This window comes from Polyodon spathula, chromosome 3 (assembly GCF_017654505.1).
Source record: "Polyodon spathula isolate WHYD16114869_AA chromosome 3, ASM1765450v1, whole genome shotgun sequence".
In the NCBI taxonomy this organism is placed as follows: domain Eukaryota; kingdom Metazoa; phylum Chordata; class Actinopteri; order Acipenseriformes; family Polyodontidae; genus Polyodon; species Polyodon spathula.
Genome location: NC_054536.1, coordinates 3,238,552 through 3,262,981, shown reverse-complemented (window position 1 = coordinate 3,262,981; position 24,430 = coordinate 3,238,552). Strand labels below are relative to the sequence as shown.

General features: G+C 37.8%; 1 protein-coding gene across 1 annotated transcript in view; it reads left to right on the top strand.

The window, feature by feature from the left end:
* LOC121310307 (limb region 1 protein homolog) overlaps positions 1–18,682 on the top strand; it is a 139,215-nt gene extending 120,533 nt beyond the window's left edge. Inside the window, exon 17 of the mRNA XM_041243569.1 lies at positions 17,720–18,682. Coding sequence (XP_041099503.1) covers positions 17,720–17,730 — 11 coding nt within the window. The 3' untranslated portion in view covers positions 17,731–18,682. The remainder of the gene's footprint in view (positions 1–17,719) is intronic.
* Positions 18,683–24,430: the final 5,748 nt, after the last annotated feature.

Below are 24,430 nucleotides of genomic sequence, written 5' to 3'. Positions count from 1 at the left end.
CCCGGGGGTTTGAATTGCCTCCAAAACCATTTGGATCCCTGTTCTGATAGCATTGCACTAGGCAGTGTGTTGAGTCTCTTATTTCTGACAGCCTCAAGCAGTTCAGCACAGTCCCTCGGTTGCAATCTAGTCTGAAGTCAATGACTTTATTCCAGCACCCAGGACAGAGCTCAAATGGGGACGGTACAATCCCTTTTTTTTTTTAATGGAAAGGTTTTTATTTAGCTTGCAAAATAAATTATTGCATAATGACATGTCTGCTTGTTTTACATAATAGGCCAAAGCTGTTGCTTATTCTGTAACTAGGCAGAGCATAAACTCAATGTGTACTGTGTTTTGTTTATAAAAAATTAAAATATCAGCTCTTCTTCTGTTATAAAGTGTGACTGTTTCCTCAAAGCTATTTTGCATGCAAATTAAATATTAAAATGTAAAATGGTAAACAAAAATTGGACTAAACCCCAGAGCAATAAAAACTACTTGCTCTCTAAATATCCTGGTATCCCTTGATGGATTTCGTCTCCTCTTTTAAAAATATGCTCATGATTATAATGAGCGATCCATCTCACAAGTTCAGTGGTACCCTAATATATATTTACACAGTCAGCATTCATACTCAAAAGCTATGTTCATTAGATGTAGGGCCTAATTTCAAGCAAACATGAGTAGCAAAATTTGAATAAAAACAAAAGGATAGTCAACACAAAAATGAAAAAGACCAATGTTAATTCTAATGTAAATGGATAGGTTTTTTTTTTTTTTTTTTTGGTATTGCTCAAAAATAAACATAAATTATACAGACACATTTAAACATCACAAACATCTTTAGAGGATGGTGATGAGGTTAAAAACAAGACAAAAACAAAACAAACAACAACAAAAAAACCCCGGTGTAGTCAGGCTCGGGTTTAGGTAATTACTATAATAACTTCACCAAGCTCAATGTACTTTGAAATTACTTCTACATGTAAATGATTGTTCTTTTGAATCAGAGCACCACTTCCATGTATAAACATGTTCACACCCGAAGGAGTCTTCAAGGAAATGTTCTCATGCCCCTGGATATGCTCTTTGTGATTGAAGTTAGGGAATAAAATCTGTCTTTCTTTTTTAGTTTTTATAGTAGCAAGGTAAACTGTCAGGCTATTCGTTGAGGGTGCTGGTCTGATGAAGGATGATTGAATATCGAAGTGCTGAATGCAGATCGTCACATTTATATGCCTGTAAAATGTTCAGCAGAAAAAAAATTGCACTTGCTGAAGTGAATCACTGTAATTATTGTGCTTTCATTATAAACGTGGTTGGGCTTATTCGATAAACGACGTACACAGACAGAAACTTGCAGAGCTTCAGTGCTGTTGTGAAAAATAACTGTTTAATGAATCAGACATGGAAAACTCCATCTGCATCATGGGCATAAAGGAAACGTGTACAAAAGTATTCATTTGCTGATTCCCATTGGAAAGATTGTTTGTGATGGACAAAAACCAAAGTAAAGTAAAATCATGAAGAAAACTGATTCATCTGTCTAGTTTTTCCATAGTTTACCATTCATATTAAGTAAAAGGACAATTTATTCAAACCAACTTGAGACACCAAAAACAGCGCCAGTCCGGTAAGTTTCACATGGATTGGAACACTGTAGAGTTTACTGGAGTCTAATTTCTTATATTTTCCTCATGAGAACGGTTAAAATGCCAAGTACAATACCACATGTAGACAATCCATGCACTGCTTTCTACAGCAAGGGTTCTCAACTTTCTTTACTGAAATTTAGCACATATCCATCCCTTCAGCTTTACTGTTAACAATATAAAGAAATATAAAAGACTTTCTCACTTTCTTACATTTGCATTAAAAAGCATCATTATGTATCTTGCATTCATGCTTTGTTTAATGCGTTTCTCTATTTATTGCAGTTCTGATCTTGACAGGCACAACTAACACAGATCACTCATTCTAATTTGGGTGTTGTTGTGACTTTTGACTGTCACTTAATAATTGCATCTTGCATTGCAGTTTTAATACCCAGTGATGATATATACTTCAGAAATGTGATAACCCTCTGAAAGGCACTAAAGCCCTTAAAAAGCTGGGATAGTTGGTCATGCTCTGATGCTGACTGTTAGTGATATAAAAACAACAATCCTGGCTGGTAGGGATTTAATCTGAGCTTATTCCAATTAAAAAGACGGCAAGCATTTTAAGTGGATGGAGGATGATGGGAACGTTAGGACAGCCCTGTCATCTGATCAGTGGGTGACCCCAACCTGTGCTGACAGCTAGGTTTTAAGGAAGAACGAACCTCACTGAGGAATGTTGGCTTTGCTAAAACATCCAGCTGTTTGCTTAAATAATACCCATATTGCACTGATACAGGAGTCTATATCATCCTTCTAAATAAAGCAAGTGGCATCCTTTCAAGCTTATGTTATTGAATTTAATGTCACAAAGAACAATTATATAGAACTGCTACTATATATATATATATCTATACACACACACACACACACACACACACACACACTCACACACACGCACCAGCATGCTGATTATGGAAGAGCGACACTACTGTCATGTTAGTTGTCAATGAAACTGAAATATTCCCATTACCTTGCAGTCCTTCAGATCTGAATACTCGCTCTTCCTATTACCTTGCAAACTTTCAAATATGAATGCTCGCTCTTCCTATTACCTTGCAGACCTTCAAATCCGAACGCTCGCTCTTCCTATTACCTTGCAGACCTTCAAATCCGAACGCTCGCTCTTCCTATTACCTTGCAGACCTTCAAATCCGAGTGCTCGCTCTTCCTATTACCTTGCAGACCTTCAAATCTGAGCGCTCGCTCTTCCTATTACCTTGCAGACCTTCAAATCCGAGTGCTCGCTCTTCCTATTACCTTGCAGACCTTCAAATCCGAGTGCTCGCTCTTCCTATTACCTTGCAGACCTTCAAATCCGTACGCTCGCTCTTCCTATTACCTTGCAGACCTTCAAATCCGAGTGCTCGCTCTTCCTATTACTTTGCAGACCTTCAGATCTGAGCACTCGCTCTTCCTATTCCTTTGCAGGCTTTCAAATCCAAGCACTACTAAAAATGTGATCAAGCAATTAGTGCTCAATAAAAATCATCAATAAAGAAAAACACGTGGAAAAAATATTACAACAATTAAGTGAGTTGTGAAAAAAAACATTAAAAAAATAACAAAAAAGAAAACGAAAATTATATATAGTGAAAAGAAAAAAGACTGAAGCAGTGATTTGTCAGCTGCTGACATTTACAGTTTCAAAACATTACTTGCAGTGAAAATATTTCAACACACATTACATTCCAGAGCCTAAAGGCAATTTTATACCGCAGGCTTATTTTTTCTTCAAATTTTGTCAAAACTATTGAAACTCATCTGGTTGATTAGGGTGCAGACTGAGTGCTTTAAAATAACCTTGTGACTATTAACATTAACATCATTAAAGATGAATTGAAAACAGCCCCGACAATTGCACACAAAATACAAAAATGTAAGCAAAGATAAATGCTCCCTCTTATGCATAAAGGAGTCCATTTGAATTATCTTAACAGCGGCAGGATCTTAAAATCTCGACTCTTTAATAATCCTAAACCGATTTACTATCTTTACTACATGAAATAAAAACACAGTGAGATGAGGCATGTGAAAAATCATGTGTAGAAATTTTAGGTTGGACCCCCATGTGTGTGAAGATGATAACACTGAATCTGATGTGAATGTCAGAGCAAAACAAAAACATATCTCAAATGCAAAACAGGTTCTCATGCACAGGATCATATTATTGGATTGCTGAAAAGAAAAAAAAAATCATTTGGATACAAATCAAAGTGTTTGATTTCTGTCTGCAACTGTTTTATAAGAGTCAAATAAAAGGAATTGTATCCTTTTGATAATATACATTTTACAGAATGCTTTTATTTAAACCATTGTAACATTTTGTGAAAGCTATATGGGAACATAAACTCCTTGTTTGAAAACAAACTTTATCAGCAGTTGCCTGTAATGCTGATACTCTTGATATATTATATGTTTTGTGCAGGTTGACTTGACAGGTAGCCAAGAAATACTTAACTAGTTTACCATCATCCATGTATCATCAAGCGATCTGGCTTCCACACAGCTTAAAAATAAAACTCTGGAAGACAGCAATGTGCTGTAATGCAAGCGACTTAAGAAACACTGAGATCGTTTTCCACGAATTTAAACCTCGGCACTTCAAACATTTTCTCATACATTTCCATGCACTGTAGCAACACCCAGAATTCAGCACGATCCTCTGAAGATGACAGAACACAAATCTATAAATCATTGACAAACTTCAGATCTCAGCTCTGAAAGTCCTTTTACAGAACCAAAGCAAACCAAAAAGGAAACATAGTTGCAGGAAGTGATGTCACCTGCATAAACCTTTTGATGAAACACATTACAAATCATCCCTATATGGATATTGACTTCAATTGTAGGAAGGCAGATCTTCATTCTGTTAACAGTACAGTCAGGCATGCTTCATAGCGCTCCTGTTCTGTCATCCTGCACTTATCATCACCACATTAAAATGTCCTGGCCAGAATATAATGGGATTTCCTTTGTCACGTTTTTTTAATTTTCATTTTGAGATATTTTAAAGAAGTTTGTGTGAGCTCTATGGAGTTTGAGAAGTTGCCCTGCTAAAACTGAAAAAGAAAAGAAAAAAAAAAACACATATGCATTATAATTATAAATAAATTTTATATATATACACACACACACACACACACACACACACACACACATACATATATATATATATATATATATATATATATATATATATATATATATATATATATATTATATGAAACTTAACATGGTACAGTTATACATGCAGTGACTGAATATCCCTTTGGTAATTATCACACTGCAGTTAATAATTTCCACCCTAAGTAATTTCCAGTACAGCATTCAAATGTTCAGTATGTCTACAGTTCATTTTGTTTTAAATATTCTTATTACAGTGTGCTATACAGTTGACTGTGTGTTAAAAAGTTTTCTTATTGACAAACACTGTAATCAGTGAAATACTGTGTACTCTATTTCAGGTTTCAAAGTGTAATGAATCTAGTAGAGGCTAATGAGTTAAAAATACTGACATCTTACCTCTCAACTACTCTTTGCTACAATGGTAAGACTTTTGTGTTTGAACCTTATGGTTTGTGGCTCATATCCAGTCCTTGCCTTCCTATTCAATTCAATGGACTGAGAAGCTATAACAGTATGACACATGCACATGTTGTATCAATGCTACAACACTATGTTTTCACACTCATTTTGCCAGGTTTTTGTATTACAAAGTATTACTTATTTCATGATTTTTACATTATACTCATAAGAGCTATCGGAGTTGCATTCTGAACACTGCTGCCTGATACCTAGAGGAGCAGGGCTGCTCATTTCATCTTCCACTGTAAATGGAAGACTTTAAATCTCACCAGATCCCCATCCTAGGAATTGATGTGTGGTTTCAATGATTTACAAGGCAACAGTACTGCAAGTAAGTGTTGCTGCCCCTTATGTTTGTAATGAGATCAGTTGGAATCGAATCACTTTCTTGGTATGGGTTCAATTGATTTACAATACTACTTAATTCAAGACAACTGAAAGCTTTTAGGTGTTAATTAAATATTTTCTTAAGAACAAGCTGTATTTAACAACATGCTGAACATTTCTGATAACATAATATCTTGGACACCCTCCGGCGTATATATTTGGTTAAAATATAATAGCACAACATCTATACTTTTGCTATATAATATTACAGTCAAAGATAAATGAAAACTGCATTGATGTATATACTACATTGATTTATATATACAACTTAAAGTGCATGCAAGTGTTGAAGAATTACCTTGACAGACGCTCGGACAGGAATCCGAACATTTAAACAGGAGGTACAAATGTCACAGCACAGCGAGAGGAAATATTGTGTTCCAAGTTTAGTTGCATTGTGATCTTTAAATGTTTAAAGAAGGAAAAGGCTATTCCTTCCTTTAGGGTCAGACACAGAGTTAAAAAAACAATCTGCTTACCAAGGATGCCCCAACTGCAATACAGAATCTCTTTTACATGGGGTCTCGCTTGTATATGTTCCCACAGCTGGATGCCACTAATGTGATTTACCTGCCCATACAGTAGGCCACCGTGTAAGTCAATGGCTGCAGTGGGTTTTGAACCAGCTGCCTCCACTTTGTGTTAGGATTATCTTGGTCTGCCGCTGTGTGGCACAGAGAATGTTTTCCTGACAGGTTTATCCCGTGGTGTCGTTTGCTGTCTGTAGATGTGTCTTCAGGTCTGCTAGACTGGAAATAGATCACCAGGGATAGACGGGAACAGTGATAGAAGATTGATAGACAACTCTCTGTCACAGCTGTTGCTGGACACTATGCAGGCAAAAGCAGATATTAAAGCCAGTAAATAGTTGACATGTAATATTGCTGTGGCTTTTCACCTGAGCTTCCCAAAGTTATTTTCCCATCATACAGAAGCCCTGCTCCAGTGCAGATTTCATTTTTTATCATGCAGAAGCCCTGCTCCAGTAAAGACATGCAAGTCGTGTTGTGCATTTTAAAGTTAAAAGGTTCATGAGGGATACATGCTTAGCTCATTTGCAGATGTTTGGTAGTAAATTGGTTCTGTATTTTACTAAAGTTTCAGTAGTGATATAAATTTTGTGTACAGTTTGTACACCTGCAAAGTTAGAGATTTGTATTCTCATTTATTTAAAGAACAGCAACCACAACATAGCTCACTCAACAAAGTGTTTTACAATATCATGCAAATGTGTAGCCAAAAGCCTGCATGCACTTACATGTACAGCAGACTAATTATTATCTATTTTAAAAGGCCTTTAATTGTGTTATTTGTATTTTGTATTCATTTTTATTCATTCCCGTCAATAGCAATTACAATGTAAATACATGTCAAGCTTGGATAATACACACACACACTACCTTAACTTTTATTTATATTGATTATATAATATAATAAAGACATTGGACTCAATTTTTCACTTACATAGACAATTTTACATTTCTGTGTCGGTAAGTTGATGGTGTCACCATACCTTCATGTTATTAATTTCCTATGGCATTTTTCACTCTTTCTTAAATTTGAAGTGACTTGTGATAATATCGGTTTACGTATCTAAAAAACCCATTCAAAATGTCCAGCCTAGACATGCCTATGTCATGCTTTGCCTGTGAGATGTTTTCCTAAATCTTGCATCATCTCCCAATCTTGTCCTGTTCCAGTGGATCAAAAGTCCTGAGTGTAGCACTGGTGATGTCATTCCCCATATTTCCCCGCTGAAAAAATTTAGAGAAAACATTATTGTTCCCTTTACTTGAAAAATTGAACTTCACAAATCTACAGGATTAAAACCATCTAAACCACACCCAAAACGGCCACAGAAAATAATAGCAGAAAACAATAATGACAATAATGTTTTTTAATATATCTGCCACATAACAGTGATAGGCTTGTTTCTACATGCGTTACATCCAGTCAAGGTGAAATTGAATCCGCTCAATCACATTGCAAAACATACGTTTTAATAACCAGATTAAAAGTTGTGTCAAACCTTTTTTTAATTATGGTATTCAAGTTTTGCCCCTTCAACAAACTACTAAAGATATCAACCCTTGGATTATATTCACATTGTGTACCACATCAAAGTATATGTGTTACCTTGTTCTTTCTTGTGTTTGTTAGAAGTGCATTTGGCTTCAGTACTATACATGTTGACTCTGCAAAGGTTAGTCTAATTACTGTACTGTTTGAGAGAGAGGCACGTTTGCAATCCCAACACTGCCCTAACAAAGCCTTTTAACTTAACTCAATGATAATTATTCTTCTTGCAATTAAGACCCACCAATTCTACCTGCTTGTCATTACAGATGATAAATACTTTGCAACACATACACCATAAGTCATTCAGGATAAGGCTAGTTTTAGTTAAATCATATCTGAACAAACTATACCCAAATCCTTCAAATAAATCTTGAGGTGACAGGGAACTGGCTGTTTGCCTGATCTCTCTTTATTGATTTAAATGCCAAGGTACACAGGTGTGCAGTCTGTCTGTTCACACTTCCAAGGCCCTGGTGTTTGACACAATCATAAAAGTATATTACCAAGCACTTGTATCACAGCACTGTGCTTCATTAATATATATATATATATATATATATATATATATATATATATATATATATATATATATATTTGATAAAATGTACAATCTATAGCTTCAATCCCTTTAAAAAAAAGAAACCTGTTTACTTACCTTACCATAATATTTTTGCAAATTCAAAACTGCAAAAATGTGATCAACCATAAAACAACAGGGGAAAGTTAGCCTCATTTTCTTTATAACTATTTGTAGACATCACATAACCGTATGCCTGGTGTCTGTCCACTTAACCTGGGGCTAGATTAAATAGAAAAGGAGGGTGGAAGTGTGAAAATTGTGCTGCTTTCCAGTTTGTCATTTCTCTTCTGCAGCGTTAAATCAAACAATCCTTAAAAAAGTTTTTCAAAAAGTTTATCTTTGCCCTTTAAAAGTGACGGGAATGATAATTGTAACTTTAGTTACAGAAGTATCCAGATTTAAAAAAGCAAGTCTAAGCCTAAGAGTTGCAAAATATAAACCTGCCCGGGACTGGACTTGAACCAGGAGGACTTGACTTTAAACTTCATACTTGGGTTGTCCTCTGCAATATCATGTTACTATAAAGTAATGGTCCCATTCACAAAGCCACTTCCCTATCAGTGAAATAAGATATCAGGCATGGTAACTAATGTGACATTGTGTTTACTTTCTTTGGGATGTCCTACTTGACATATTACACTTGACACTGTGATTTTGAATTACTGGAAAAGTGTATCCACTTAAGGTATTGTGCCCTGAATGGTTAATATTTATATTAATGATTCAGTACAAATGAACCCCATGTGTGTGTATATATATATATATATATCTATATATATATATATATATATATATATATATATATATATATATATATATATATATATATATATATATATATATATTTAAATTTGGTTGTGGAAAAAAAAAATATACTAATGTTCTTATTCATAGTTGTCACATCCTTGAATATGTTGTTACAAAACACTTTTGTCATTCAATTCATGGAACAGGAAAGCATTTTTTGTATTGTACATATTATGTACATAAACTTATTTTTTTGCTGTTTAGGGCTCATCCGTGCAGTGTAACTGTACTCCGATGTTACTTATTTACTTACTCTCCTGAGCTTTTCAGAGTATGCAGTTGGTTAACTTTTGGTGACTTTCATGCAATTTGATTGGCTTTTGTAATGCTGAAGTTTGCATATCCTGATTACCCATAATTCTATAATTATCAACCACCTTAAATTGTGTGTGTATATATATATATATATATATATATATATATATATATATATATATATATATATATATATATATATATATAGATATATATATGAGTCATAGTCGGGATTTGGTTGATGACCGACAAAAATAACCATTCCATGATTTGAGCATTGACAAATTATCATAGAACGAAATTAAAGTTTTTTTTTTTTTTGGTGTTTGAGAGAATTATTTTGCTCAAATTGCAAAATGGAAAATAACAAACAAGCAAACAGGCAAAGACTGTAACACAAGAAGAGAGCTTCTTCGTTCTTTGAGTAAAGTGATATAATCAAATTGCGAAATGGAAAATATCAACCAAGCAGAGAACAAGACACAAAAGAAGAGACAGCCATAATAGAGTTCCCCAACAGATTTTAAAGATGCTGCTCAATCTGCTGTTAGCAATTAACTGCAGGGTGTTAAAAATGGGCATCAAGTGAAATAAAAACGTTTTAATAAAATACGTTTTCATTGAATGAACATCAAATCAGTAAGTTATAGTTATGAGACACGTCATTGATTCATCATGTATGTATGCATTATGTATGCAGGAAGTTAACCTATGGGGCCTCATTTGCAAGGGGGGGGTTATGGTAAGCAATTTAGGATGACAATGACCCAAAACATTAAACTTCAAGCGAATTTGAAATAACATTCATGATGTTCTCGTCTTATTTAGAAAATACAGTTTTAGAGGAATAAGAGAACCCAATTAAAATGGATTGTTTTATTCATGTTATAAGACTATTTTATACACATTATTTAAACTGCAGGCACTGCAAATGTTACTCCATGTTTGTCTAATCACTGTTTTTTAAGCAAAAGAAAGAAAGAAAGAAAGAAAGAAAGAAAGAAAGAAAGAAAGAAAGAAAGAATGCTTATTGAGAGTTTAATATTCTCATAAATCACAGGAAGGGATGAACTTTTACTTTTTAGAAAACAAGCTTTGCCTTTCCGATCAGCGCCAGACAGCACCACGTCTGTGGAATAAAGATGGAGTCAAAAAAAAAAAAAAAACTTCTTAAATGTTTTTATTTTAGATGATGAAAACTTTGGTAAATTAACATTTTCAAAATGCCCCATACTGAGAGCTCCACTGGGCTACTCAGCCTCATTTTAAAACACTGTTTTGATTTTTTAGATAATAACAGAGGTACAATTAGTTCAATCAAATTAGATACATATAAAGAAAACATAATGAGAGCTCATTAAAAAAAAAAGACAATTTAGATTTAGCAACATACAAATCATTGTATTTGTCTCTGCAAGGCTTGCTGCTGTGGCATGTAGAATTGCACTGAATGCCCTTATAGAGACTTATAAACACTTCTTTGTTTGATAAAACTTGTTGCACTTGCAAGAAATGAAGCTGTACATAGCCCCAGAATCAACTCCTGCTGCTGTCAACTATTGCTTCTTGGGTACCTAGTCCAAAATTAGGAATGAACTATCGGATAATTGAAATTTATTCCGATTATATCGCTTTACTCAAAGACAGAAGAAGCTGTATCTTCTTTTGTGTTTCCATTCTTTGCCTGTTTGCTTGTTTGATATCTTTCATTTTGAAATTTGAGCAACATAATTTGCTCAAACACTGAAATAACCTTTCATTTCATTCTTTGATAACTTGTCAATGCTCAAATCACAAAATCTGTCATTGTCTGTCATTGACCGAATCCAGACTTTGAGTGTAACATATATATTGGTGCTAAATAGCATATAGTTTGGGGGAATACAGCTTTGTTCCTTATCCCATCTGCTCTTCAATGAGCATGCTGTTTAAATCCCCAGTCAGTACCCTTTTTTATTTGCAAGAGGCAGGTGAAGTTCTCCCCACCTTTGAGTCTTGGCCATGCTGGTCCTTACCTCTCTCAATGAGGCAGAGGAGGACCAAATCAATACAACCCACTCCAGCTCCTGTCAGTGAACAGATCATACAAAACCAGCTCCTGTCCAGTGAACAGATCGTACAAAACCAGCTCCTGTCAGTGAACAGATCGTACAAAACCAGCTCCTGTCAGTGAACAGATCGTACAAAACCAGCTCCTGTCAGTGAACAGATCGTACAAAACCAGCTCCTGTCAGTGAACAGATCGTACAAAACCAGCTCCTGTCAGTGAACAGATCGTACAAAACCAGCTCCTGTCAGTGAACAGATCGTACAAAACCAGCTCCTGTCAGTGAACAGATCGTACAAAACCAGCTCCTGTCAGTGAACAGATCGTACAAAACCAGCTCCTGTCAGTGAACAGATCGTACAAAACCAGCTCCTGTCAGTGAACAGATCGTACAAAACCAGCTCCTGTCAGTGAACAGATCGTACAAAACCAGCTCCTGTCAGTGAACAGATCATACAAAACCAGCTCCTGTCAGTGAACAGATCGTACAAAACCAGCTCCTGTCAGTGAACAGATCGTACAAAACCAGCTCCTGTCAGTGAACAGATCGTACAAAACCAGCTCCTGTCAGTGAACAGATCGTACAAAACCAGCTCCTGTCAGTGAACAGATCGTACAAAACCAGCTCCTGTCAGTGAACAGATCGTACAAAACCAGCTCCTGTCAGTGAACAGATCGTACAAAACCAGCTCCTGTCAGTGAACAGATCGTACAAAACCAGCTCCTGTCAGTGAACAGATCGTACAAAACCAGCTCCTGTCAGTGAACAGATCGTACAAAACCAGCTCCTGTCAGTGAACAGATCGTACAAAACCAGCTCCTGTCAGTGAACAGATCGTACAAAACCAGCTCCTGTCAGTGAACAGATCGTACAAAACCAGCTCCTGTCAGTGAACAGATCGTACAAAACCAGCTCCTGTCAGTGAACAGATCGTACAAAACCAGCTCCTGTCAGTGAACAGATCGTACAAAACCAGCTCCTGTCAGTGAACAGATCGTACAAAACCAGCTCCTGTCAGTGAACAGATCGTACAAAACCAGCTCCTGTCAGTGAACAGATCGTACAAAACCAGCTCCTGTCAGTGAACAGATCGTACAAAACCAGCTCCTGTCAGTGAACAGATCGTACAAAACCAGCTCCTGTCAGTGAACAGATCGTACAAAACCAGCTCCTGTCAGTGAACAGATCATACAAAACCAGCTCCTGTCAGTGAACAGATCGTAACAAAACCAGCTCCTGTCAGTGAACAGATCGTACAAAACCAGCTCCTGTCAGTGAACAGATCGTACAAAACCAGCTCCTGTCAGTGAACAGATCATACAAAACCAGCTCCTGTCAGTGAACAGATCATACAAAACCAGCTCCTGTCCAGTGAACAGATCATACAAAACCAGCTCCTGTCAGTGAACAGATCGTACAAAACCAGCTCCTGTCAGTGAACAGATCGTACAAAACCAGCTCCTGTCAGTGAACAGATCGTACAAAACCAGCTCCTGTCAGTAAACAGATCGTACAAAACCAGCTCCTGTCAGTGAAGAGATCGTACAAAACCAGCTCCTGTCAGTGAACAGATCGTACAAAACCAGCTCCTGTCAGTGAACAGATCGTACAAAACCAGCTCCTGTCCAGTGAACAGATCATACAAAACCAGCTCCTGTCAGTGAACAGATCGTACAAAACCAGCTCCTGTCAGTGAACAGGTCATACAAAACCAGCTCCTGTCAGTGAACCGGTCGACCAGAAAATCAGAATTACTCAATATGTCAATCAAACTTTAAAAGACTTCTTTCAAATGTGCGCCGGGTAGGACCGCATTCATAACATGTTTATCTGTTTCTAACAGAAGACCTGGCTAAGAGTTCCACACATGCAATCTTGTATAACATGTGCCTAGTATTCCATGTGGGTCATTTTAACTAATAGATGTTTCATGTTAAAAGAGAAATGATTGTACTCTGATACTGCTTAATAGTACAATATACTAAACAATCAAGAACAGAAAACATTGCTTTTATTAATTCTTGTCTTGATGTAAAGGGATGATGCATGCGTCTTTAATGTATGTTTAAGCTCTAATAATATTGCTGAGCTTGACATGATGTGAAATGCTATATTTAAAAGAAACAATTATAGGACAACAGGCTTGGTTTGAAACATAAATGTTAATACCACAGGTTGTCTTAACTTCAAAAAAGAGCCAAAAACATAACACTCATCTACATAGAAAGGGTGCCTTTTAAAATGTAATTATAACTCTGAGCTGAAAAGATGAGAGATTTACCATAGAAAACAGTGATTAATAAACAATAAATGAGCATCCTAGAGAGAGTAAAACAAGTCAGTGCTCATCCCTGATACTGAGGGTAGTGTACATATCAAAGCACACAGACAATTCAATCATCTACCACAAGTGAGGCTTCACCTTTAGCGCTTGTGCCCACTTTCCTGTTTTTCCACCTGTTTAATTGAAAGAATATGAGAGCATTCTGATGTGTGCCGCCTGTAAGTAATGCAAAGCACAGAGTCGGTGCTCAAAGCTTTCATCTTTCATCTGCTTTTGGGTGCCAGCCTTACACCGTCTAGTGTCTAGTTTTTTGTAAACTTTACAGACACACCTTTACTTAACTCTTTCAACACTGCAGACCACACCTGTAAATACATCTTGGAAAGATATCTCCACTCAAAACAACAGACCTATAAGATAATCTGATAGGCACTACCCAAAACACAATTAACAACAAGAATGAAATGTGAGTACTTCAAGGCAGCACTCTTTGCACATTGACACTGCATTTATGTGCGTAACAGCAGGGACATGCATCAGAGCACAGGACCCATGGAAATCAAAGTGCCTACAGGCTTGGTCTCTGGAGATACTATACATTTTTCATTAAAGTCCAAGTCCCTATCAATGCCTTTGTATGGCATATGGGCTCTTCTGGCGTTGATGCTATCTCTACATGGGTGGGGCATGGTTCTGATCAGATGTGATCTTCCTGTGCGATCCTGCTCCTTCAGTCTGTGCGAAGACCAAGCTCTCTGGTGTCACATGGAGGGTTACAGCACTGACAAGCATAATGTCTCAGAAGGTCTCAAAGGAGCTTTTTGGATTAAGAACTGGTTTACTTGCTGGCCAGTCCATAATCTCTGTAGTATCCTACACAAAATAATCCATGACAATCCAAGCATTAAGACAGCGGGCATTATCATGCATCAAAACAACACAGCCAACTGCACTAGTAGATGGTCTTAGTAGGTAAAAGAAAGTTCTCAATTTGTATGTCCTGCTTTCAGTTACTCTGTTACGCTTGCACTTCCTTGACAGCTGGGTTGTTAATGACATGAAAAAAGACAGTGAAGGGATGGTGATGTACTTTCTTCATGTGCAATGACCTTGGAAATACAAAACTATGTTAAAGGCATGCAAACATTGCTCAGAGACTTGTTATAGCATGTGTTTCTTTCACAACTGCACGTGAGACCTAGCAAATGAGGAGCTTGCAACACAAATAAGATGAATTGAATTAGTTAATGAACTATTATTCCTTTAATGGATAGATTCACAGGGAGTCACTAACCTCACAGGCTTCATATCATGTAATCAATTACCAAACAAAGGGTATTCCTCATTTGATCAATGATTCCAAAGATAATGATTGCTAATATAATGGTGCCCTATTTAAAATACCTCCAGTCAACCCTTGGTAAAAACAAAAGAATCTGAGATGGTGTGGTGGGAGCCATTTGTCCAAAACCTTTGGTATGTCATGTCTTTCAAAATAATAACATTGTAACAAAGCCTTAATTCGGGATGATTATAAATAATAAGGAGCTTTAAACTAAACATCTACACTGGTGTTCAAATATATTTTGTTCAGTGGCTACAATAAAAAATAATTGTTTGCAAAACATTCAAATATTATGTAAAACCAAAAAAAATTTCTGTTACATAATCATCAAAGATTTGCTTCAAATCATGCAAAAATACTAGTGTACATTTATATTTCAATCCATTTTCTCCTCAATTTGAAATGCCCAATTTGTGGGCCTGGCTCATGGCTGCAGTCGGGAGAGATGCAGATGAACGCATGCATCCTCTCAAACGTGTGCTGTCATTGGTCTGCTTCTTTTCACTCTGCAGTCATGCCATGCAGCCACGTCAGAGCTACAGCATCGGAGGACCACACAGCTCTGGGCTGCTTGCAGGCAAGCCCACAGGTGCCTGGCCAGTCTACAGGGGTCGCTGGTGTGTGGTGAGCCGAGGACACCCTGGCCGACCTAAGCCCTCCCCATCCTGGGTGCCGCCTGTTGGGAGCTCCCATCCATGGCCAGCAGTGGAATAGCCTGGACTTGAACTGGCGACCTCCAGGCTGTAAGGTGCATCCTGCACTCCACACAGATTGCCTTGACCGGATGTGCCACTCGGGAGCCCCACTGGTGCTATTTTTTAAGCTATGATGGTAGTTACTCGACATGGCTTTGCTATCCATTTATTTAATAGAAGCCTGTTTAAAAGTTTAAATAGAGCATAGTTTACTATAGCAGTGTCAACACTAAGATAGGTCCTTTGTGTTTCAATTACTGTCAATTGATACGACTGACAAACATGATCCTTTCTGGATTCCTGAACAGTATGTCAGTTAGAAAGCCTTCAAACGGGACAATTAAAAAGCGTATTAAACATGCTCCCTGTAGTAAGATTCATACTAGATTATGCTACAATAACAAGGACACTGTGGTATTTGTTTGAAAATGGAGGGATTATATGGTCTTTGTGCAATGAGGAATTTAGTTTTGGGGAGGGGTACAGTGGTGGTGATTTATTTTGTTTATTTTTCTTCAGCTCCTTTGATATGTCAACTTCTGTCACTAGGCATTAGGCCACATGTAATTCCTTAAATCAGCTTAAGATAATGTATGTCAAAAACAAAGCACTACAAGAAAACGTGTGTGTTGCTTAATATATGATTATAATGACAACTATACAATGCTGAAAACTATGTAATTATCTAATGACTGAATATACATTTTTTAACAGTGCATTGTCTAGACAGTAACCTGTTTACAAGCTTGTCCTGTCAAAATGATAAACAGCATGCCGCTCAGTATTACTTTTCATATAAATCATTCACGACTGTAGGCAAGCCTGGATATTGGGGCGCAGTGTTCAGTTTTGAGCGCAACATTGTGCAGCTTAGAATTCTAAATGCCATCCCATCAGTGTCGACAGCACAGGAGAGAAAAGAAACGGGGGGGGGGGTCCCCCATATCTGAGCATAAAGCAGCAAAGTAACTCAGAAATCTAAACATGTAGAACATCTCAAGCATTATTGAAGTAAAGACGTGTAACATGGCTACCAGTGGGGCCTAGTTAACTCAGTGCCCCTGAGATTCGAACCAGCAATCTCTTGATTGCATTCCCTGTACAGTAGTATTGTTTTTAGTAGATGAGTCACTGGGGACCCTAGTGATAGCTATTTAACTAAAGCAAGAGGTCAATGTTCTTTATCTATTAGTCAAGACGTCCATGTTATTTAATACTAGTTATCAGTTGTCCCTAATTTGCGGGAAGTAAGAGTTTATTTTATTTATTTTTTTATCTCAAAGGTAAGATATCACAGTGACCTCAGGGTCAGACTTCCCTTTATTCATGTGTGTTTGTTTTTCCTTCCTTATTTATTCACAGACTCACTGACAACCTTAGCCCTGACTTTTCCACAATGGCTATTGAAATTGATACTTAATGTTAAACTACAGTCGTTTAACTAAAGTAAATCATCTACAGGAAAACAATTCGAAAACATCTAGAGAATGTGCTAAACCTCATCCTCCACATTCCGAAAGAATGTCTAATTGCAAGCCAGGATTAGATTAAAGACTTAAACACAAAAGCTTGGCTTCTAAAAGACATAATAAGTAATACAATCAAACCAAAAATACATGCTATCCATATAGTTTATTCCACTTCATTATATTGCACTGTGACAGAGAGAGAAAGGATCCGAACTTTAAATCTCCCTCCCGATCAGAAAGGGCATTCTGTAAGGTTGGTGGTATGCTTCCTCCTAGATGGACCGCTTTGACGGTAAGCGGAAACCTGGAAGGTGACCATATTATGGGGAGCGTGTAGTTGCATGTACCTGAAAGGACTCTATTGCAAGCAGCTGTGTGGCGGCCCTGCAGTGGAGAAACAATGGCGACGGGCTGCTTGCAGAGAGGAGTTTCTGGGTACAAAGGGAAAGCCGCTACATCAGTACTGCCCCTTGCGCTGAATTGAGAGCCGGAGTGAATGAACATGTATTATTGTTTGTCTCGTATTTTTGTGTCTTTTCTAGAGGAGGAGTGAGAGTTGGGTACTGCAGCCACAGAGCCAGCATAAACCCCTGAGCACATCCCTCACAGCACAGCACAGCACCGAACATGCACCACGATCAGTGGACGAAGGGCGCACAGCTTCGTGCACAGAGGATTGTGGTTAAGAAGTTCTTTATTATTTTATCAGGACTGAAACTTGTCGTGTTTCTCCCCGATACCATAGTTGGTAGAGGGGTGGACTGTTTATTATTTTTGTGGTTTTTGTAAAATAAACACAGATATTTTTGGGAGAATCCTGTCTGGGCATTGGATTCATTACCGCACCACTCTCATCCTTGTTCACAAGCACACATATCTGATAATGGAATATTCTGGCAAAATGGCCTCTGCAGTGACATATACTGTATTGTTAAAACACACAGTGTGTTATTATAGATACTGTACATACCATAATGTGCCCAACAAACTGTAATAACAAAGTTCATTTATAGATGTATTAGATCAGTACTTATGACAAAGATCAGTTATTAAAACTGCTTACAGGACTATGTTGTTGTTATTATTATTGTTATTTTTGGCTTTTCTAAATTTTGTTTTTATTTCTGTTATTTTTCTTGTCACCAAATCAGTATAGGCAGCCTTACAAAATATACTGCAGCTATATTTACACTGTGGCCCATGCAAAAAAAAAAAAAAAAAAAAAAATTGCTGGCAATCAAGATGATCTCAAGGAAACGTTTGTCTCACATACTCAACCCCCAACTGACACAGATGCTCGAAAAACTTTTATCAGTCAACAAGAAAGTGCAACACGTCCAAGAAAACCACATTTGACTTGGCTGTGGTAAAATCTTATCTAACAGAGCTTGGAAAGCACACGAATCCAGAAGGAATACCCATGTCCGGCCTTGACACACACCTGACAAATATAGTTTTCTGTGTAATGAAAAAAAGACGGAACTGAGTATGAAACTGGCACTGGGTGTAGTGTGGGCTGAACTCTCTCAACCTGCTGTTGTGGAAGCCAACTCTCTCTGTGTGCATTGTTGTTTCCTTTTTGCAATATTGCCATGCAGGGGCAGGGGCTTCCTCAGAGCCTCTGGTCAGACTGTAGGGCTGGATTTTGCTGCCTGATAAAGAGCACATTGTCCTTGAGCTACGTGCCTTGGCTTTTCTTTATAGACTCGGTAGGTGGCATCTTTTTAAACTATTCTGAATTTAACACTTGCTGTCGTTTACGAAAAGAGATGGCAGGAAGTATGAACCCAGAAAGGTACGTTCATTCTGAGTTAGTATTGATAGATATATTGAACAACAACATATCTGATCATATTTTCAATATCCATGTAATATAAAAAATAACATATGTGCCCTGTCAGTGTATGATGTCACATAACCCCTCATAATGCACTGCAGCCCATATAATAAACTACATATACTAAACACCCATGTTGGGGAAAACCTCTTTCCAATTGAAAGTATGTAAAAATTAAATTACTGTACTGCACTGTTTTGCTTACTGTAGCTAAGAATACCACACTTCTAATGGAAACTCCTTCTTTCCCCTTGGATTGGCTCTCTTGTTACGAATATTAGTTTGTACTCATTACTCGGCACATTAGTTGGGCTTCACAACCAGACAATGAGCTATCTCTATCTTGTACCATACAGGAGAGAAGATTCAAAACCACTTTGCTGAGCTGTGCCATTTAGCTACTAATTCTTTGCTTTGTAATTTTGTACCTTAAATTAAGAGAAGCTGCCTGTATATTGTCTACCATGTTGAAATTTGTGCATTATGCATTTCAGGATTCAACTCAATAAAGCCTTTTATTCCACCCTAATGGATTTTATTTTTAAAATTAGAGTTATTCCCTATTTCACACAACAATGGTAAAAAACAAGTAAAGGTATTTCATTTTTTCTCATAAATTTGGTCTCTCTCGAGTTATGCCAACCAGCTGGGAATGTTGCAACATATCCTTCTGATTCAGGACTGCAGAGAGAACTTTTAGAAGATACTGAGAGTATCCTTTTGTAATTAATAAAGTTTCACCCAATTTGTAGATGCAAGTACACTAGTAATCAATCTAACTCTCTAATTTAATATGATAACATATGAAGATGAGGTATATCAACAGATTGTGCTCTAATTAATAACAAGGTTTGAACATATGAAGCCCATCCAATACTTTTTTTCTAGCTTAGGTCTTGTTGTGATATGAGGTAATGACTCTTCCATTGGTAATAGATTAAAAAGGAGCTGTTTTAGTGTTAGTCACGTCATTTATGACATATATATTTTGTATGTCATTGTTAATCATGTATGTTTGTATTAAGATAACGAATATTCTTTTGATAATCGTATTTGTCTGTTAATAATATGGTATCATTAATATTTCAGTAAATAGTTTAATTTAACCATTTAAATTGGAAAACAATTGAAGTAATTAAATGTGATTCAAAGTTACCAATGAAGAGTTGCATAAATAGGGTTTGTTGCAATTAATAATATTTACCACCTGATGAAAACTAAAAGTTGAAATGCTTCGTGGACGTGGATCAGAAATGTTTTTAAACTGAAAAAATAAAACCCCAAAATCCAAACCCCCAATTATGCAGAACACTGAATTCTGCATGGAGAATGCAAACAGACCTGTATATGTACTGGCCTTTAAGACACCATTCAGTGAGTGTACTGGCTGGCCCTATCTCAAGTGCTCAGTCAACACTGTTAAAAAAAAGCTGTTGTGTGTTTCAGTCTGAATCCTGCTTGTCCTTTCTGTTGTGAGCAGTGGATCCAGTCTGAATATTTCTTGTCCTGTCTGTTGTCTGAGCAGTGGAGCCAGTCTGAATCCTGCTTGTCCTGTCTGTTGTCTGAGCACTAGCTCCAGTCCTTCATCTGCTGAGGAAGGCTCTTCATCAGACTCCTCACCCAGTTTATTGTGTTGTCAAGGTGATAGGGGACCCTCCTAGCCCATCCTTAATGAATCTATGGAGACCATCATCTCAAACACAAAGGATTCCAGCTTCAGGTCCAGGGAATGCCTCTCTGTAGTTAAATCTCCTCAGTGCTGTTGTGTTTCCTGGATGGATTATCCTTGAGGCACCCTTAGCAGATGAAGAACTTCTTTTGGTGTCACGTAGAAGAGATGGAACTCATTGTTTGGCTCTCTGTCTCACGAAGCTTTTTTTTTTTGTTTCCTCTTTTTCTTAATGAGGTGCAGGTTTTGTCATTAGACTCCCACTGCAGGTTGAGTGTGAACACTAGCTGTGATTCACAATCCTTTCCTATTCCATGACCTGAATGACAAAAGTGAAACATTTATGAGTACAAAAATGATTCTATTTTTTTACAACCCAAAACAGCAAAACGCTAAAAACCTCAGATTAGCCAGCCCTCCACTGGTATCCTTCAAGCGTGAGGGTTATGTTAAAGCGTGGCAGGCAAAGGTGGGCATGCAGCTACCGACACCAACAATAAGACATGAAACCCACAAGCAGAAGAGAACTTGAAGCATACATGGAAGCTTACACTAAGCCATGGGCCAGCTTACACTAGCTTGTACTCATTACTATCTGAGGCAACACAAAAACAAAACCCTAAATACTTGGATATACATTTGTAAGCCTTTATTATGCACACAAATACATATTCTTGTTGTTACTGCATCTTGTAAAGCGCTTGGTGATGGTGGTCCACTATGAAAAGCGCTATGTAAAACAGAGTGACTGATTGATGTTTAGTAAAGCGTGAGTCCTAAGCAGTGAGAAGATGTGTGTAACACTGAATGGTGGAATGGTAGAGGAGACTTCATGTTTTACATGACTAGTGGTCTTTAAAGCTGAGTTAATAGAACATTCATCATGCTGAGTAGACAGACAGACCCTATTTCAGAAATAGTGACCAACGTAAAGGAAAGAGGAATGAGCAGGCTGTCTCTTTCCCACCAAGTCTTTATTTATTACATTGAAACTACCTTAGGAGTTTAGTGAAGTAATTGATGATGTGGCTGGAGCAAGGTCTTGGATTGGAATGGGTTAAAGGTCACAAGGGTGTGATTGCTGTACAGCGGGGTAAGGATCCTACGCACTTGTTGTCCAGGTCTTGGTTTCAATTATATTCTAAATTGAACCAATGAAACATTTGGACAGGTCATCAGCCAATTAATTATACCTATTAAACTCACATATAGCACACCATAATTATACTTAAAATGAATTAAATATCTTTGATAATGGTTGAGATTAACAAGCCTTCACTTTGGGTCGATTATACTACTTGTATATGTCTAATATGCAGTATACACATAATCTCTTCATTGTATCCAATGACAGGTTATTCTGCCCACCGTTCAGACTTAGGCATTGCCTATGACTGTAATTTTGAGGTCAGGTTTAGCATCTAAAGTAAACAAATAAAAAATGTGATTCAACATGTCTTCCTCAACAACAGCAGCAACAGCAACAACAAAATCAATAAAAGTTAAACTGGAAAAAGCATTGTGACTGCTTCAATGGATTGGCAAAGATCCAGTATCCTAAAATTTGTGAAAAAAAAAAAGTAATTTGTAAGAGAGTGCAGTGTGAAGACCAGGAATGCACAGTCGCACAGTGATGTGGCTGTACACACAGTGACGTGGCTGTACGCACAGTGATGTGGCTGTACACACAGTGACGTGGCTGTACGCACAGTGATGTGGCTGTATACAGTGTCGTGGCTGTATGCACAGTGATGTGGCTGTATGCACAGTGACGTGGCTGTACGCACAGTGACGTGGCTGTACGCACAGTGATGTGGCTGTATACAGTGTCGTGGCTGTACACACAGTGTCGTGGCTGTATGCACAGTGATGTGGCTGTACGCACAGTGACGTGGCTGTACGCACAGTGACGTGGCTGTACAGTGTCACAGTGTCGTGGCTGTATGCACAGTGATGTGGCTGTACGCACAGTGACGTGGCTGTACGCACAGTGATGTGGCTGTACACAGTGACGTGGCTGTACGCACAGTGACGTGGCTGTACACACAGTGATGTGGCTGTACACAGTGACGTGGCTGTACACACAGTGACATGGCTGTACACACAGTGATGTGGCTGTATACAGTGTCGTGGCTGTACACACAGTGATGTGGCTGTACACAGTGACGTGGCTGTACGCACAGTGACGTGGCTGTACACACAGTGTCGTGGCTATACGCACAGTGATGTGGCTGTACACAGTGACGTGGTTGTACGCACAGTGACGTGGCTGTACACACAGTGACGTGGCTGTACGCACAGTGACGTGGCTGTATGCAGTGACGTGGCTGTACGCACAGTGACGTGGCTGTACACACAGTGTCGTGGCTGTACACACAGTGATGTGGCTGTACATACAGTTTCGTCAGATAAATTGTCATTCTATGTGATTTGTAGACTAAACTTCTATAATAAGCTGAGGAAAATAGGCATTTCTGACTTAAATGAGATCTAGGCCAAATTTCTTATTTAAACAGATACTGTATAAGACATTCAGATGTTCCTAAGTCCCAGCCTTCTATAATGAAACTGTTGCTGTAGGCAGAGCCATGCAAATATCATACTGGTGTGTTTTCAAGGTAGTGGGTTTAAAGTGGTTGTAGCTAACATAATCATTTCATAAATCTTATCTGTCATACACTTTGGTTCGCTATATAGGTCTCAAATGCAGTTGGGATAGAAACATGTACTGCATTTTCATCTTAAAATAATATCAGTTACTTCATTTGCTTAAAGAATCCTGTTTGTAGAGCTTACGTCTGTTCACTTCCTTGGTCATTTCTGTGCTTTGACTGCAGTCAATTAAGGAAAGCGGTGGTGCTGGCAGGGAACTCACTTTAAGCTTAATGAAATCATGAAACAAGCATGTTTTAGGTGAAACTCAAATTATATGTAATGATGTCTCTTATAATTAGAGACATCCTCCACCCAACATATTACCTTTTTAATAATCACAAAAAGAAAGCACTGCAGCATGTGCTCTTTGCAAGGAATAGCATCTACTGAAATGTTAACAAATTCCTAACTCTGCTCGATTCCTTTAAAAGCCCAGCTACTTTACTTGCAGTTTTTCCTTTCTTTCTACGTAATCCGGAGGCAATACTGTCTATTTATGCATTAGTATTCAATCTAAGGTGGTTCAATTAAGAGAGCTGGGATAGCAGCAGGCTATACGGCATCAAAGAAAGGACACTCCCTCTAGCATTGCCATATATTTTATTGAGGCTGCAGTATTTTAATTTTCATTTTGTTCACTTTGCCAATGCCATCAATTTAATTTCCTCTTTGTGAAGTTTTGCCTTTTTGCAAATTACATTTATTAACTTCCAGAAACCTTTGCACCACTGTGTGCCCACTGACGTTGAGATTCAGCAGTTTCCCAAGTGACTGTGAGTCACTGCCTGTGCAGAGCTGCAGATCAATAGAATATATCAGATTGGCAGGAAGATGAGAGGCCCGCTGCAGTCCTGTCTCTCAACCCAGACAGAAACCATTCCTTAAAACTGTCTTGTGCACAAGCAATATGCAGTAAAGCACATTCAAGACAAACGCATAGGAAATGAAATACCCTTTTTTTTTTTTTTTTACTAAATACTACTCAATTTATTTAAATGCCTGTGACAGGTTGCTGAATGGGTAGAGGTGCAGAGGTGATGCAGTGCAGGAATAAACCAGACAGAAACTCTAATCTGGTTTGGAAAAGGGCTT